Source organism: Myodes glareolus, chromosome 3 (assembly GCF_982192425.1).
Source record: "Myodes glareolus chromosome 3, mMyoGla1.1, whole genome shotgun sequence".
Classification (NCBI taxonomy): Eukaryota; Metazoa; Chordata; class Mammalia; order Rodentia; family Cricetidae; genus Myodes; species Myodes glareolus.
In genome coordinates, this window is record NC_142028.1 from 95385603 (window position 1) to 95400430 (window position 14828).

The window sequence follows — 14828 nt, forward strand, 5'->3', positions numbered from 1 at the left end:
GATAGCATCCCTCGCAGTCCTTATTTCCTTTTTCATTTTCTTTGTCCTTCTGCTCCTCATTTGGACCTTGGGAGGCTCAGTCCGGTGCTCCAATGTGGGTCTCTGTCTGTATCACCATCCATCTCCAGATGAAGGATCTATGGTGATAAGCAAAATATTCATCAGTATGGTTATGGGCCAAGGCCGGTTCAGGCACCCTCTCCTCTGTCCAGAGAACAATCTGGGGATCTCTCCTTGGACCTGGGATCCCATATATAATCAAGTCTCCTCTTTACATGGAATCTTTTTAGTCTATTACTTTTTAATTATTTTATTATCTTTACTACTTTAATCTATGACAGTCTTAATTATTATTTTATTTCTTTTAAGCACATGTACATTTATCCAATACTGTGACCTATTCAGACATCTTTTTCAAATGAATCTGCCTTGGTGTGCATCTGTAATCATTTTCTGAACAGGAGAGTACTAATTTTTTTTAAAATGCTAAGCAGGTGTGGCTAGGATTAACACTGAGACTTTGCCTGTTGACTCCACCCAGTCCAATATGGCAGAAGTATGTTAATTGCCTCTGCAAGCCATGCTCACTAGCCCAGCACTAGAAATACAACAGGTCTTTGTCGCCATTTAGCAATTTGTAAAATGCTGTTCACAACCCCCATTGAAATGTTCTGTGAAGGGACCATGTCAAAGAGCCAGAGCCATTCCTGATGCCAGCAGGAACCAAGAAGCCTTCTCTTAAAGAAGGCTCAACTCTGTTTGCAGCCAGTGGACAGAGTCTATCTGAAAAAAATATGTGGCTACTAAGAGGCTGTGCTTGGCTCCCATTTTTGTGGGTCTAGAAACCATCTTTTTTAAAAAACTATTTAAGATCTTATGTGAATTTATGCCAAACAATGGGCACCATCTGTAAGCAGAGACTGTTCTTTCATTTTCTGGCACCTAGATCTGAATAATTACACAGAGACTATAGTAATTACAACAACATTTGACTAACGGGTCAGGCATATTTCTAGCTAGTTCCTACATCTCAAATTAACACATTTCTATTAATCTATATATCACCATGAGGCTGTGATGTACCATGAGGTTCCAGCATCTTTCTCCTTTAACAGCTACAAGGTGTCTCCCTTACCCTGCCTTCTTTCTCTCTGTATTCAGGTTAGTTTCCCTGCCTACTTTTATTCTGCCCTGCCACAGGTCAAAGCAGCTTCTTTAATAACTAATGATAATAAAACATATTTAAAACATACAGAGTGAAATCTCATATCCTTTGATTTCTGCAGCAGAGGCTTCTGAATAACAATAGACTTACATGAAAGTTGTTACACATATTTTCATTTAAGTCTAAATAGTAGTCAAGAGATAAAACTAATCAGAGAATTGATGGACCATGAATAGATAAAGCTTGACACAAATGAGCTAGAGAGGCAATTTTGTCATGAGGAAAAGAAGTTTTGATAACTACTCTAGCATAGATGAGGTTTCTGGACACAGTGCTAAGTTAAATAACTAATTGCAAAATTTCACAAATTATTGTATGCAATATAAATGAGTTATCTATAATAGTAAATTTCTTAGAAACAAAATGTTGAATTGGGGATGGGAGCCTGAGTGTATTTGACAGACATTTAGTTTCAGTGTCAGAAGAAAATCCCTCAGCAATTACATCTACAGCAATATGAAGAGAACATACTTAATAGTTATTGGTTTACACACCTAAAAGTTGTTATGAAGGTTTGAGGCTGATGGAACACAAAATTACTCATAATGTTTTAGTGTCTGAGTCAGGAGTAGTACAGGGTTGGGGTTATTTGGCTACAAGGGAAGATCATATCTGAAAAACAAAAGCTGCCTGCTATGAAAATTTTGTTTTATGCATATGCTGAATGAAGTATTTACAGATGGTACTGCAGAGATAGACATTTGTATGTCTTACAGAAGAAAAGTCTATGCTAGAACCTGGAACAGGCATGTTATTCCATTACAAATTCCTTTTAACGTGTTACTGAGCTGAACTGGAGTAAAGAACAACACTCTCTAAGTGGCTCCCATGAGGACCACCTTTGTATTCTCAGGAAAGGAACAGAAGGAAGAGGAGAGCTCTCTGTACAGAGCTTGTTCCCAAGTAAAATATCATGTCTATTTGCATTTTCCTGGCCTGAACATACTCACATTTTCACATTTATTCCAAAAGGAATCCAGGAAATTAAGTTTTGAGCTGGATATCAGTGCAATCACTATTACTACAGAAATAGGAAACTATATGAGGACAGCTAGCAGGTTCAATTATTTCTTATGTTAATATAATTTCAAGTAATTATCAAAACATTCTTAAACTAAGGCCTGTTTATTCTTAATAGACAGATAAGGAAACTGAACCTTGAAGAATGTGTGTAGCTACAGCAGCAACAAAGGTCATAATAGCTTGCAGGGTACCTTCCACTCTGATACATTTCCTTAAGAAAACACAGTCTACAGATACTCCGTTGTGAAAGCTTGTATCAATTATAAAGTTTTTCTTGAAGCTTAATTACTTGTGGAGTGGTAAGAGGAGGTGTCAATCCTTGTAAACTGCATTAGTGCCTTTAAAAGAGATACCAGACAGGCCAGAGAGATGGTTCATCTGCTAAAAGTACTCTCTGCAAGCCTGACTATCTGAGTTTAATCCCCAGCATGCAGAGAGCAGAGAAGAGAACCGACTCCTATAAGCTGTGCTATGGACTTCACTCTTGCACTTGGAAACATGTGCAAGCACACACAAATAAAAATCATACAATATTTTCTAACTTTACTTTTAAAATGGGAACCAAAGAGATTCCCTCCTCTTTATGATACTAGAATCCAGCAAAGCTTTGGAGTCTATGAGACAGAAACTTCATCCTTTTTAGACAGCAAATGTCCTGATGCCTTAATTGTAGGTTTCCAGACTATCCAGTTCTGAAAATTAAGCTTTTATTTTTTACAAACCACTAGGTAAAAGAAAACAATTTGAAGAAACCTGCGTGCAGGGATATTGTTGTGATCTTAGCCATGATGATAACAGCTAATCAGTTCCAGGTCACTGGAAAGCTATGGCTATGTTGTAAGAACAAGGAAAGTTAGAGTTGACAGTTTTTGAACTCAGTCCTTTGAGAAGTTGGGGAACATGGTGTCTCTTTGTAGACAAAACACTAGGTGAAATGTCAGGAGATAAAGCTTAGAGACAAATTCTCTGCCTTCAGAAGAAAGCATTAATCTTTGAAAACAGCAGAGCCCCCCCACCACACTCACACCCTGTTTTTTGTTGTTGTTGTTGTTTTGTTTTGTTTTGTTTTCCAGAAAAAGTACACACTGAGATTGACAGAGTGATTGGCCATGGGAGGCAGCCAAGCACAGCTGACCAAGAGTCCATGCCCTACACCAATGCTGTCATCCATGAGGTGCAGAGAATGGGCAACATCATCCCCTTAAATGTTCCCAGGGAAGTGACAGCTGATAGCACACTGGCTGGTTTTCATCTGTGTAAGGTAACTTTACACTCCTGTTTTCCAATGCTCCTGTCCATCCTTCGCATTATCTAAAACATAAACATGTATTTCTGCACCCAAAAAACAATTAAACAGAAACAGATATTGTTCCTTTAAAAAGAAAAGAAGAAGAAGAAGGAGAAGGAGAAGGAGGAGAAGGAGAAGGAGGAGAAGGAGAAGGAGAAGGTGGAGAAGGAGAAGGAGAAGGAGAAGGAGAAGGAGAAGGAGAAGGAGAAGGAGAAGAAGAAGAAGAAGAAGAAGAAGAAGAAGAAGAAGAAGAAGAAGAAGAAGAAGAAGAGAAGAAGAAGAAGCATCCCTCTAATGTGTCTAAATGCTGTTTGTGTGCATAGAGAGCAGAGAAAGGAAGGTTTCTTGATGGAATCTACTTAGATTTTAGCAAATAACATAAAGTTGGCTTTAGTAGCTGAAGGCTATCCTAACATACTCCAACGCTAATGTGACCTCACAAGAATGTGGTAATTCTTTGGCACATCTGTGCTCACAGGTGTTTTTCAGCTTTTGCATACTCTCCCATTGTTGACCAGTCAAAAAAAGAAGCATTAACTATAAGAAAGGAAGAGATAAGAACAGATGTTTGCCAAACATACATGTGCTGAGGGTGCTTATTATCCCCTTTCCATAGCGATTTGGTCCCTACTCTGAACACTAGACAGTTGAGACTCTGGGAATTAAGATTACCTAGATCTCTCCACTACAATATCCAACCTCAGAAGAGTTTAGATCCAGGACTACTTAGGTTATTTGCACTGCCCAGGACTTGCTACCTTAGTCATTAAAATATCTCTCTTATACTTTTCTCCATGGATCCCTCTTGCGTTCCTGACTATATTACACTCCTTCTATTCAAGGCACAATCCTTTATGTTCTTTCTGCTCACTGTTTAATGAACAAAGGTCAGACACTTCTTGGCAGTGACAAAATAAATGCCCAAAGTTTCAGTTGAGCATGACAACAAGGAAGTGACTCAGCAGATCAGTCCTCATGATGAGAGTCAGGAAAAGAAAAAAAAAACCTGCAAGAAGCTAACCCCTACCCCGTTTATTCCACACAATACTTGAGCATGGGGGATAGTGACACATAGTCAGGGAAAGTCCCTGCCATTAGTTAATGATCTCTAGAAATGGCCTCATGGCTGGCTGGTCTCAGTGGTAATCTTTTGTAATCGCCTAGACAATTATTAATTGCCAGGATCCGGAATCAAGAATGTCTGCCAGAGAAGGCCTCTGTGGATCTGTAACATTTTGTCTTAGTGCCTCAGAAAGTATTGTTCCCCTGAAAAGTTTTCAGAGCTGGATCAAGAACAGTCTAATCTGTAAACACAGATACAATTCATTCATTTAACCCCAGAGACAGATTACCTCTTTACATGTCCCTGTAGGAAGGAGCGAGGTTGATGATTGTTCAGACCATGTCCAGTTATCCTTCCATGAATGGTACATGCTGTCTCCCTAGGCACATGCTGACCTGTTCCCACGGTTCTGTATTCTATAATAAAGAGCAGACTGATAGGCCTGGAACAGCCGAAGGACACAAAACCCATCATGAATATGGACTAAAGACAGAATTTTTCATGGAACTGTCAGTGTGAAAAGTAATGGGAGCTTGGGAATCCCATCCCTTGTCTGGGTCTCTTCCATGTATCAAGCCTTGACTGTTTGCTGTCTTATTTAGGGGAACATGGTCCTGACCAATTTGACTGCTCTGCACATGGATCCCAAAGAGTGGGTTACCCCAGAAACCTTCAACCCAGAGCATTTTTTGGAGAATGGAGAATTTGAGAAGAGAGAATCCTTTCTGCCTTTCTCAATGGGTGAGTGATAATGGGGAGGAAACAGGTCAGAATCCTACCTCATTCCTTCCTTTTTCTTCTCCCAAGAGACCTCCACTGTCATTTGAATATCTCCATAAGTCACACTCAGATCAGCTGTAAGGTGCTGTTGCTTGCAGGCCAGTGTTCTCAGACAGCACAGCTTCTGGCCACTCCTGTCACTCAAACTCACTTTTGCCTCTGACTGAAATTTTGACTTCCCTTGGTTGGTTTTCCATAGCACTAGAGACCCAAACCCTACTTTCTCTTCACAAAGAAACCTAATATATGATGTCTTTTCAAAGTTTAATATCCATATTATTTTTAAGTGATAGGCTCTCAAAGGTTAATATATCAGACTTGTAATGAGAAGAGGAGGAGGCATGGAGGGTGGCTACCTACTCACGACAATGAAAATATCAAACAATTTTAACTGTCATTTACATAAATGGATTAGGTTCTACCCAAAAGAAGAACTCCTTAAACAAGTAAATCTTTAGTCTTTTAAGATATTAAGCATACTTTAAAATTCTAGTTAGATATATTTATGTTGTTCAACATGATGATCAGGGAAAGGATGTAGTGATGATCCTCTCTTGTGTTTTCTACCCAGCCAATTATGAATGAATATTGTAGCCTTACAGTTGTTGAATCTACAACAAAATGCCCTAGTACATTACAGTTGTTGGTTTCTATGCATTGCACATGCATTTTCAAATAATTCTGCAGTTTCTTAGTTCCAAAAATATGTACCAAGTATATAGTACTTTTTCCAACACACACCTAAGATCATGAAAGTAGTGGGGAAGATGAAACAGAGCTGCCCCTTGGAGCATGCATCCCACTGCAGCCTTCAAGCTGGAATCCTTGAGCCCTGCAGAGAAAAGGATGCAAACCTAGACGAATGTGATCCTCCTAGAGCTCAGTGTCCACCAGGTTTCCTTACATGGAACCTATTGTTTTCCTAACATTGTCTGCAGAAGGTGATAAATGCCTCACCGAAGTCACACTACGGAATTGTGAACTTCACTGATGGTGTCCAGCTTGTTCTCTTTCCTTTTCCCTGTGCTTCTAGGTCAGCTTTGTTGACCTTCACATTTTGCTGTAGTAGGGAAGCTGACAAAATAGCGGAAATCTGTCCTGTCTTCCTGATCACCAAACATTACAAAGATATGAATTATGGCTCTACATCTCAAGTATGTGTTTTATATATTCTGCTTATTCTTAGTTATTAAATCAGATCCTGAAAGCCTGGAAAAAAACTCTTTATACAGTCTATGTAAGTGCGTTATGTGCTGATTCGTAGGACTAAAGTGAAAGGAATGTTGGTCGATCCCCACAATTTCATAGGGAGATGATCCACTAGGCCAAATGAAGGCTGCATATATGCATTCTCTTCAGATTGCAAAATCTTTCCCCCATATGTCAGTTTATATTCAGTTTAAAATGTTGGTGGCACACGCCTTTAATCCCAGCACTTGGGAGGCAGAAACAGGCAGATCTCTGTGAGTTTGAGGCTACCCTTGTCTAAAAGAGCTAGTTCTAGGACAGCCTCCAAAGCTACAGAGAAACCCTGTCTCAAAATCAAAAACCAACACAACAACAACAACAAAAATATTCTCTAGTCCACAGCAGCTGTGAAATAAAAACAGAAACACACAGAGACTCACTGGTACTCTGGTATTAAAAATTGTTTTACTTATTAGAGAGTTCATTAGCAGACAAATTATCACAGACAATCACCAAGGTAGCATGGTTGTTAGTAATCCAATAGGAAAAGGACATTAGCGTCTATTTAATCAGATAAGCAAACTTCAATGAAGAGGAGAGCTTTTTCTTATTTAACCTGTGCACAAGGAACTGGCAGAAGAGGTCAGGTTTAAGTTGTCACTCCTATTTTAGTTCTTTCCCTATCACATACTCATGGTAACTGACCTCCCAGTTATAGGCCCTTCTACTTTAGGATTCCCTGAGTTCATGGCCTATGTATTAGTGAGAATCTTGCTGTAAAACAAACATCCAAAACTATATTACGAATAAAAAACATTATCTTTGCTTTATAGAAGATTTAAAGATTCAGGAGGTTCCCTTTATTAATTGTTTCTCTCTGTGTCTGTGCTGCTGGGGTTCTATTTAGGAAGTGGTTCCCTGTGCCAATGCATTCAAGTGTACTTCCCATTTTCTCTTCTGATGGAGGAGGGTTAACTTTCTGTGTTACTTTCATTGGTTAATAAAGAAACTGCTTTGGCCTTTTTGATAGGCCAGCCCTTAGGTGGGTGGAGTAGACAGAACAGAATTGTGGGAGAAAGAAAGCAGAAGGCAGTCGCCATGACTCTCCTCTCCGAGACAGCGGCAGGTTAGAATCCTCCCGGTAAGCCACCACCTCATGGTGCTACATAGATTATTAGAAATGGAATAATCAAAATGTGAGAGTTAGCCAATAAGAGGCTGAAACTAATTGGCCAAGCAGTGTTTAAATGAATACAGTTTCCTTGTAATTATTTCCAGTAAAGCTGGCCGGGCAGGCAGTGGGAAATGGCCGCCTGCTCCTTTTACACTCTTCTATAAGGTTCAGTGTGGCTGGCTTTATGTTGAGGTCTTTGATCCATTTGGACTTGAGTTTGTGTATGGAGATAGATATAGGTTTATTTTCATTTTTCTACATGCTGATCACCACTTACACCAGCATCACTTGTTAAATATGCTTTCTTTTTTCCATTTGATATTTTTTTTTCTTTGATCTTTGATATCAAAGATCAGGTGTTCAAAGATGTGTGGATTAATGTCTGGGTCTTCTATTTGGTTCCAATGGTCCTCCTGTCTGTTTTTATGCCAATACGAGGCTGTTTTCAGTACTGTAGCTCTGAAGTAGTGTTTGAAATTAGGGATTGTGATGCCTCCAGAAGTTCTCTTATTACACAGGATTATGTTGGCTATCCTTGGTTTTTGCTTTTTCAAATGAAGTTGAGAAGCATTCTTTCAAAGTCTTTGAAGACTTTTGCTGGGATTTTGATGGGCATTGAATTGAATCTGTAGATTGTTTTCGGTAAGGTTGCCATTTTTGCTATATTAGTTCTGCCTACCCAAGAGCATAAGAGGTCTTTCTGCTTTCCGGTGTCTTCTTCAGTTTCTTTCTTCAAGGATTTAAAGTTCTTGCCATACAAGTTTTCCACCTGTTTGGTTAGAGTTACTCTGAGATATTTTATGCTATTTGTGGCTATTGTGAAGAGTGTTGATTCTCTGATTTCTTCCCCAGCCCTTTTATCATCTGTGTACAGGAGGGCTACTGATTTTTTGAGTTAATCTTGCATCATGCTACATTGCTGAAAGTGTTTATGAGTTGTAGGAGTTCCTGGGTAGAATTTTTGGGATCACTTATGTAAACTATCATATCATCATCAAACACAAAATGACAGCCTACAGAATGGAAAAACATCTTCACTAACCCCACATCAGACAGAGGTCTGATCTACAAAATATACAAAGAACTCAAGAAATTGGACAACAAAAGATCATATAATACAATAAAAAGGAAATTGAGTACAGACCTAAACAGAGAACTCTCAACAGAGGAATCTAAGATGGCTGAAAGACACTTAAGAAAATGTTTAACATCCTTAGTCATCAGAGAAATGCAAATCAAACTCTGAGATTCCATCTTACACCTGTCAGAATGGCCAAGATCAAAAACACTGATGACAACTTATGCTGCAGAGATTGTGGGGAAAAGGGAACACTTCTGCATTGCTGGTGGGAATGCAAGCTGGTACAACCCCTTTGGATGTAAGTGTGGCGATTTCTAAAAAAAAAAAAAGAAAAACAACTTTCCTCAAGAAAGACCCAATAATACCACTTTTGGGTATATATCCAAAGGATGCCCAATCATGCCACAAGGACATGTACTCAACTATGTTCATAGCAGCTTTGTTTGTCACAACCAGAACCTGAAAACAACCTAAATTTCCCTTGATAGAAGAATGGATAAGAAAAATGTGGTAATTTACACAATGGAGTACTACATAGAAGAAAAATAACAACAGCTTGAATTTTGCAGGAAAATGGATGGAGGCAAAAAAGCATTATTTTGAGTGAGGTAACCCAGACACAGAGAAACAATTATCACATGTATTTACTCATAGGTTGTTTTTAAACATAAGGCAAAGAAAGACAGCCTAATCTCACAATCCCAGAGAACTTAGACAACAATGCAGACACTAAGAGAGACTTACAAAGATATAATCTACATGGGAAATAGAAAGAATAAAAAGACGACATCTCTTGAGTAAATTGGAAGCATGGGGACCTTGGGGGATGATTGAAGGGGAGAGGGGAGAGGCAGGGAGGGAAGCAGAGAAAAATGTAGAGCTCAATAAATAACAATAAAAATAAATAAAAAAGAAGCATATTGTCCTCAGAAGTTTCCTAGGTCAGATCAGTGACTTAGCTAATCTTTCTTAACCTGCCATACACATTAACCTGGGTGTTGCTTAAGATCCCAAGAAACAGAATTGAAGCACATGAAATTGGCACGATGCGCTAGGACTGTTGCCACATGACTCTAGTGAACTCTAAAACCAATAGACAAGCCCCATTTAGAAGAGTGGTAAAAGTCCTACAGTCTTTGGAATAGCTGTGAGGTCCCACTAAAAATAACAAGAATCTAAGGAAAGAAGAAAGCCAAATGTTTTGCTTTCAATGTTTCTGATAGAGGTGAATGAAATTCAGTAACCTGGAGATGCCATCTAAGGACCAGAAGAGGCAGATCTGAAACACCCTCTGGGTTGACAAAACAACAGTCTGGATTGTCTACCACAAACCTATTTTTGGCATGTAACTGCTTTTCTTCAGAATCTCTAGAAATCAAAGACAACACCCCTGTAGATATTAGATTCTCTTCTTTTGGAAAACATAATCAATTGTACAATTATTACTGTTATAACAAATGATAGAAAATTAATTCATACATTCCCATATTCTCCTGATTTATGCTCTCCTATGTTAGAGTCAACAGATTAATAGATATCTTTTATTCATTAATATAATTAATGTCAATTTATATAATTATATTGATATAAGTAATATTAATATAGTATTTACAAGTTTATACTATTAAATTAGTAATTTAGAAGGGGTGTCATAGAACATAAAGGCAGGGTTAATGAAGTCCACTTGTGATACTCAAGGTCAACCCTCTTTTTTCACTTAATAGGTCATTTTTTTGTTTGGGTTTTTCTTTTTTTTTGGTGAAAGGGAAAGTGTATCAGGAGCCTTTAGCTCAGACTGTCAGTCTGCTCTCACTGAAGCAATATCTAAGATGAACAACTTCTTAAGAGGAAGCTTGGTTTGACTCACAGTTTCAAAGGTCTCAGTCGGTGGCCAATTGACTTGCACCCAAGCTGTGACAGAGCATCTTTTGGAAGTGTGTGTCTGGAGAAAGTGACTGCCTCATGGTGGCCAGGAAGCAAGGAAAGGAAGCAACCAAATTTCAAATATCCCTTCAGGGCATGGCTCAGATGGCCTACCTTAGGCAGACACCTACTTAACTATCTACCACTTCCCAATAGTGCCGTGGGTGGGAACCAAACTTGCTGATGAAGTCCTTGCCAACAAATGAACAAAAGCTAAACTCCATACATTCAATTTACATGACCTAGATGAATGCTGTCATACTATTCACATTTTCCAGCTGCTTAACCGTCATCTCCAGGGAAAGGGCAGATATTAGCACGAACAGTATATCTTTGAAGAGATATATGCTTCGCTGACACTATGCGAGACCTGTTAGTGAAGGCTTCAGCTTATGAACCTCCCCAGGTTGGGGTGGTGACTGTAAAGGAGTAGGTTTTCCGCTACCAATTGTTCCAAAATTCCAATCTTTTTCAGTCATTGAAATCCCCTGTCTTAGTCTGTTGTCTACTGCAGTGATAAAAATCATAACTGAAAGTAACTTGTGGAGGAAAGGGATTATTTTTTTTTTGGGATTCTTATCACAGTCCTCCACTGAAGGAAAACAAGGTAGGAACTCAAGGCAGAAACCTGGAGACAGAAATTGATGCACAGGCCATGTAGGGGTTAGGCTTACTGGTATGTTCCCATGGCTTACACAGTGTGCATTATTATAACACCCAGAATGATGTACTCAAGGGTAGAACTTCCCATAGTTTACAGACCATTAGTAGAGATAAATAAGGATTGAGAGAGAACGGTAAAAGAAAAAATGGAAGAAGATCTTTTTTCAGTATCATGAGCTCTAATATCAACATGGAAAGACTCTGCCAACTGTATATTAATATTACTAGCTATATTTACACAGTGACAGGTACAGGATAACAAAATGGCCCTTGGCAACTTGGAGAGGAAGAGAAATACGTTACCTTGTGGCTTCCAAGTCTAAAAAACCTGAAAGTCTAAAGATAAGAAGGATTTACCTGAAACTCTCCTGCGGATCTGGAGAGAGCTGGAGTGTGAAGGTCATGAGCAGATACAGCAAGACGGTCACAGGGGCTCAGATAGAGTCAGACTTACCAAGCATCAAAGGCAGACCAACTGGATGCTGTCAGCCCTGCTCAGGACAGGTCTTTCTTCTCACTTCAATAACCCTCATGTTAGGCATCTCTGAAAGGACAGACAAACTTGGATTTTCTAGGCATCTCTCATTCAAAATGGTCAATGACTTTACTACTGTTCTATTGCTGTGAAGACACACCATGATCAAGGCAACACGTATTTATTTATTTGGTTATCATTCATGTTACATTCCAACCACAGTTCTCCCTCCCACCCCTTCCACCTCTTCCTCCCCACATCACCTCCCCCAGTACCACCCTTCATCCACTCTTCCCTAAGGGTAAGGCTCCCATGGACAGTCAAAAAGCCTGGCACATTAAGTTGAGGCAGGACCAAGCCACATCCCACTGCATCAAGGCGGAGCAAGACATCCCTCCATAGTGAATAGGATCCAAGAGGCTGGCTTGTGTACCAGGGATAGATCCTGGTCTGACTGCCAGGATACCCTCAAATAGACCAAGCTACACAACTGTATGCCACATGCGGAGGACCTTGTTTGGGTCCCATGTAGGCTCCACAGCTGCTGGTGTAGAGTTCATGATATTCCATGAGCTAATCTACAGAGCAAGGCAACTCTTACAAAAGAAAGCACTTAATTACAAGCTTACTTACAGTTTTAGAGAATTAGTCCATGTTCAGCATGGCAAAAAGCACACAGGCATGGCCTTGGGGGAGTATCTGAGAGCTTTACATCCTGATCTGCAGGAAGAGAGAGAGAGAGAGAGAGAGAGAGAGAGAGAGAGAGAGAGAGAGAGAGAGAGAGAGATTGGACTGATGTAGCTAAAGGCCCACTTCCAGTGACACACCTCCTCCATCAAGAGCACACCTCCTAATTCTTCCCAAAAGAGTTTCCTTCCCTGGTGACTAAGCTTTCGAATGCATGGGTCTATGTGGGACATTCTCAATCAACCATCACAGTAATCAAGATTATCCATCACATATGCCAAGCTTTAAATCACATGCACCATGATGAACAACTAATTCACACCTGCCCAGTCATTTACAGATGGAAAAAAAAGAGACTGTTTCACAAAACTGCCACATGAGGAAGGCTTAGCTTCTTGACAAGGAGTGGTTTCATCATAGTCACATAGGGAAGTGCAGACAGGTCAGGTTAGTAACCCTGAGTCTGAAGTTTGCATGTCATGGTATGTGGATTCTTACAGGAGAGTCTTGAGGATTTAATGAGCAGTTGGCCATGATATTCATGGCAGGCAACAGGAGGAGCATGTGGAGAACACAGATGAATGAGACATGTTGGCAAAAAACACAGATGTTGCATAAGATAAAGACATCATCATAACACATTTATGTTTGCTATGCAACTTTTGAATTCTGCTTTTGTTTGAGTTCCTCAACAACCTGTATTAGGCAGGTAACAGTGGAACCAGGTGACCATCAGAAATTTCTGAATTATTAATGTCAATAAAAACCAACGCAGTTTCTTATACATTCTCCTGCAGAGAGTGTCATATGTTATCACTTCTGTGATGATGTCCTTGTTAGAAACCCCATGAGAGCAGTGGAAAACATGTCCAAATAATAATTGTAGTTTTGTCGGAATGCTGTTCTGAGAATTTTTTTGGTATGCGAGGGTTGTCTTGGATCATCAAAGATCATCCACAGAGATTAGGCATGTGAAGTCAGATATTCAAGAGAGATGCAGATTGTAGATAAGTAGACAGAAATGTATATATCCATACACACACCTAGATATATACACCATGTGACATGTGTGTGATGTGAGGTGACCTAAAGCAATGGCTTACAGAGTTTTGAGAATGCCACCAACTCAGGACTTACCGTCAACAAATTATTCAATGCAAGGGACCAGGACACCTGAGAAAATAGACATTTCCTGGGCTGAGGAAGCTAAAGCAGAAGTCTGGTACATATAGTTGGGCCAAGGTCAGGAAATACCACCTTGAATGGGGCTCTAGTGGGCAAATCAGGAAGGTGTTAGACAGAATAAGCTGGACACAAAGCCCAAGGTCAGCTCGGTATTTACAGTAGATTTCTGGGAACACCGGTCCTTAGGTGCACCAAAGCCAGCTGACTTCTCTTTTTGTCTCACAGGAAAGAGAACCTGCCTAGGAGAACAATTGGCCAGGTCTGAGCTGTTCATTTTCTTCACTGCTCTTATGCAAAACTTTACCTTCAAGCCCCCAGTCAATGAGAAGCTGAGCCTGAAGTTCAGAATGGGCCTCACGCTGTCCCCAGTCAGTCACCGCCTCTGTGCTGTCCCCAGATTGTGATGCTGGAGAAGGAAAGTGTAAAGAAAAGAAGAAGGGGCGAAATGCACCTCAAACTCACTCCACACACCAGAGGAGATAGGCTGAAGCAACTGAGAAAAGAGGGGAAGAGCTGGAGTAAGGAAACTAAATTAAATTCCTAGACTGTTGGACCCCCAAATTGATGTTGGGGTTATGGTACTTATGAGTTCATAAAGGTTTCTGAAGGAATAATGACTATTTCTATTTTTTAATTATATATAAAATGAAATAATTTATTAAAATGCTCTTTAAGTCATAATTCACACCACAAGGGTGTGTGTGCCTTCAAGTTTCTTCCTTCCTCCTGTTGTAGACATGGAAGTATTTCTGGACTGTTGAAATGGACATTTGGAATTAGTAACAAGAGAGCATAAGAGTTAGAACTGGGCATCTGGGGAAGCCACACACAAATAGGACTTAAAGACTCTCCTGTTTGGAAGGTCTATAGCTACCTTATCTTGCCCTACCTCTAAGTGGTCCTCTTTGAAGTCAGGTGAAAAGGGATGGCTCACTAGACACACAAACGAGATAAGCAGGATAGAGGCAATTTCTATGACTTATATATAATAGATGGATCTTGACCTCTGACCCAGCACCAGGTAATACATAGTTACCAAGAAGCAAACCCTACAAGCAAGTTTGAATGGAAAG

At 39.8% G+C, this 14828-nt stretch overlaps 1 protein-coding gene across 4 annotated transcripts in view; it reads left to right on the forward strand.

Annotated features, from left to right (window-relative positions):
* LOC125412617 (cytochrome P450 2J3-like) overlaps positions 1-14436 on the forward strand; it is a 53350-nt gene extending 38914 nt beyond the window's left edge. For all 4 annotated transcript variants that reach the window (XM_087904834.1, XM_087904835.1, XM_087904832.1 and 1 more), the window contains 3 exons: positions 3322-3509; positions 5202-5340; positions 13981-14436. In XM_087904834.1, coding sequence (XP_087760960.1) covers positions 3322-3509; positions 5202-5340; positions 13981-14159 — 506 coding nt within the window. In that variant the 3' untranslated portion in view covers positions 14160-14436. The remainder of the gene's footprint in view (positions 1-3321; positions 3510-5201; positions 5341-13980) is intronic.
* The last annotated feature ends 392 nt before the right edge of the window (positions 14437-14828 follow it).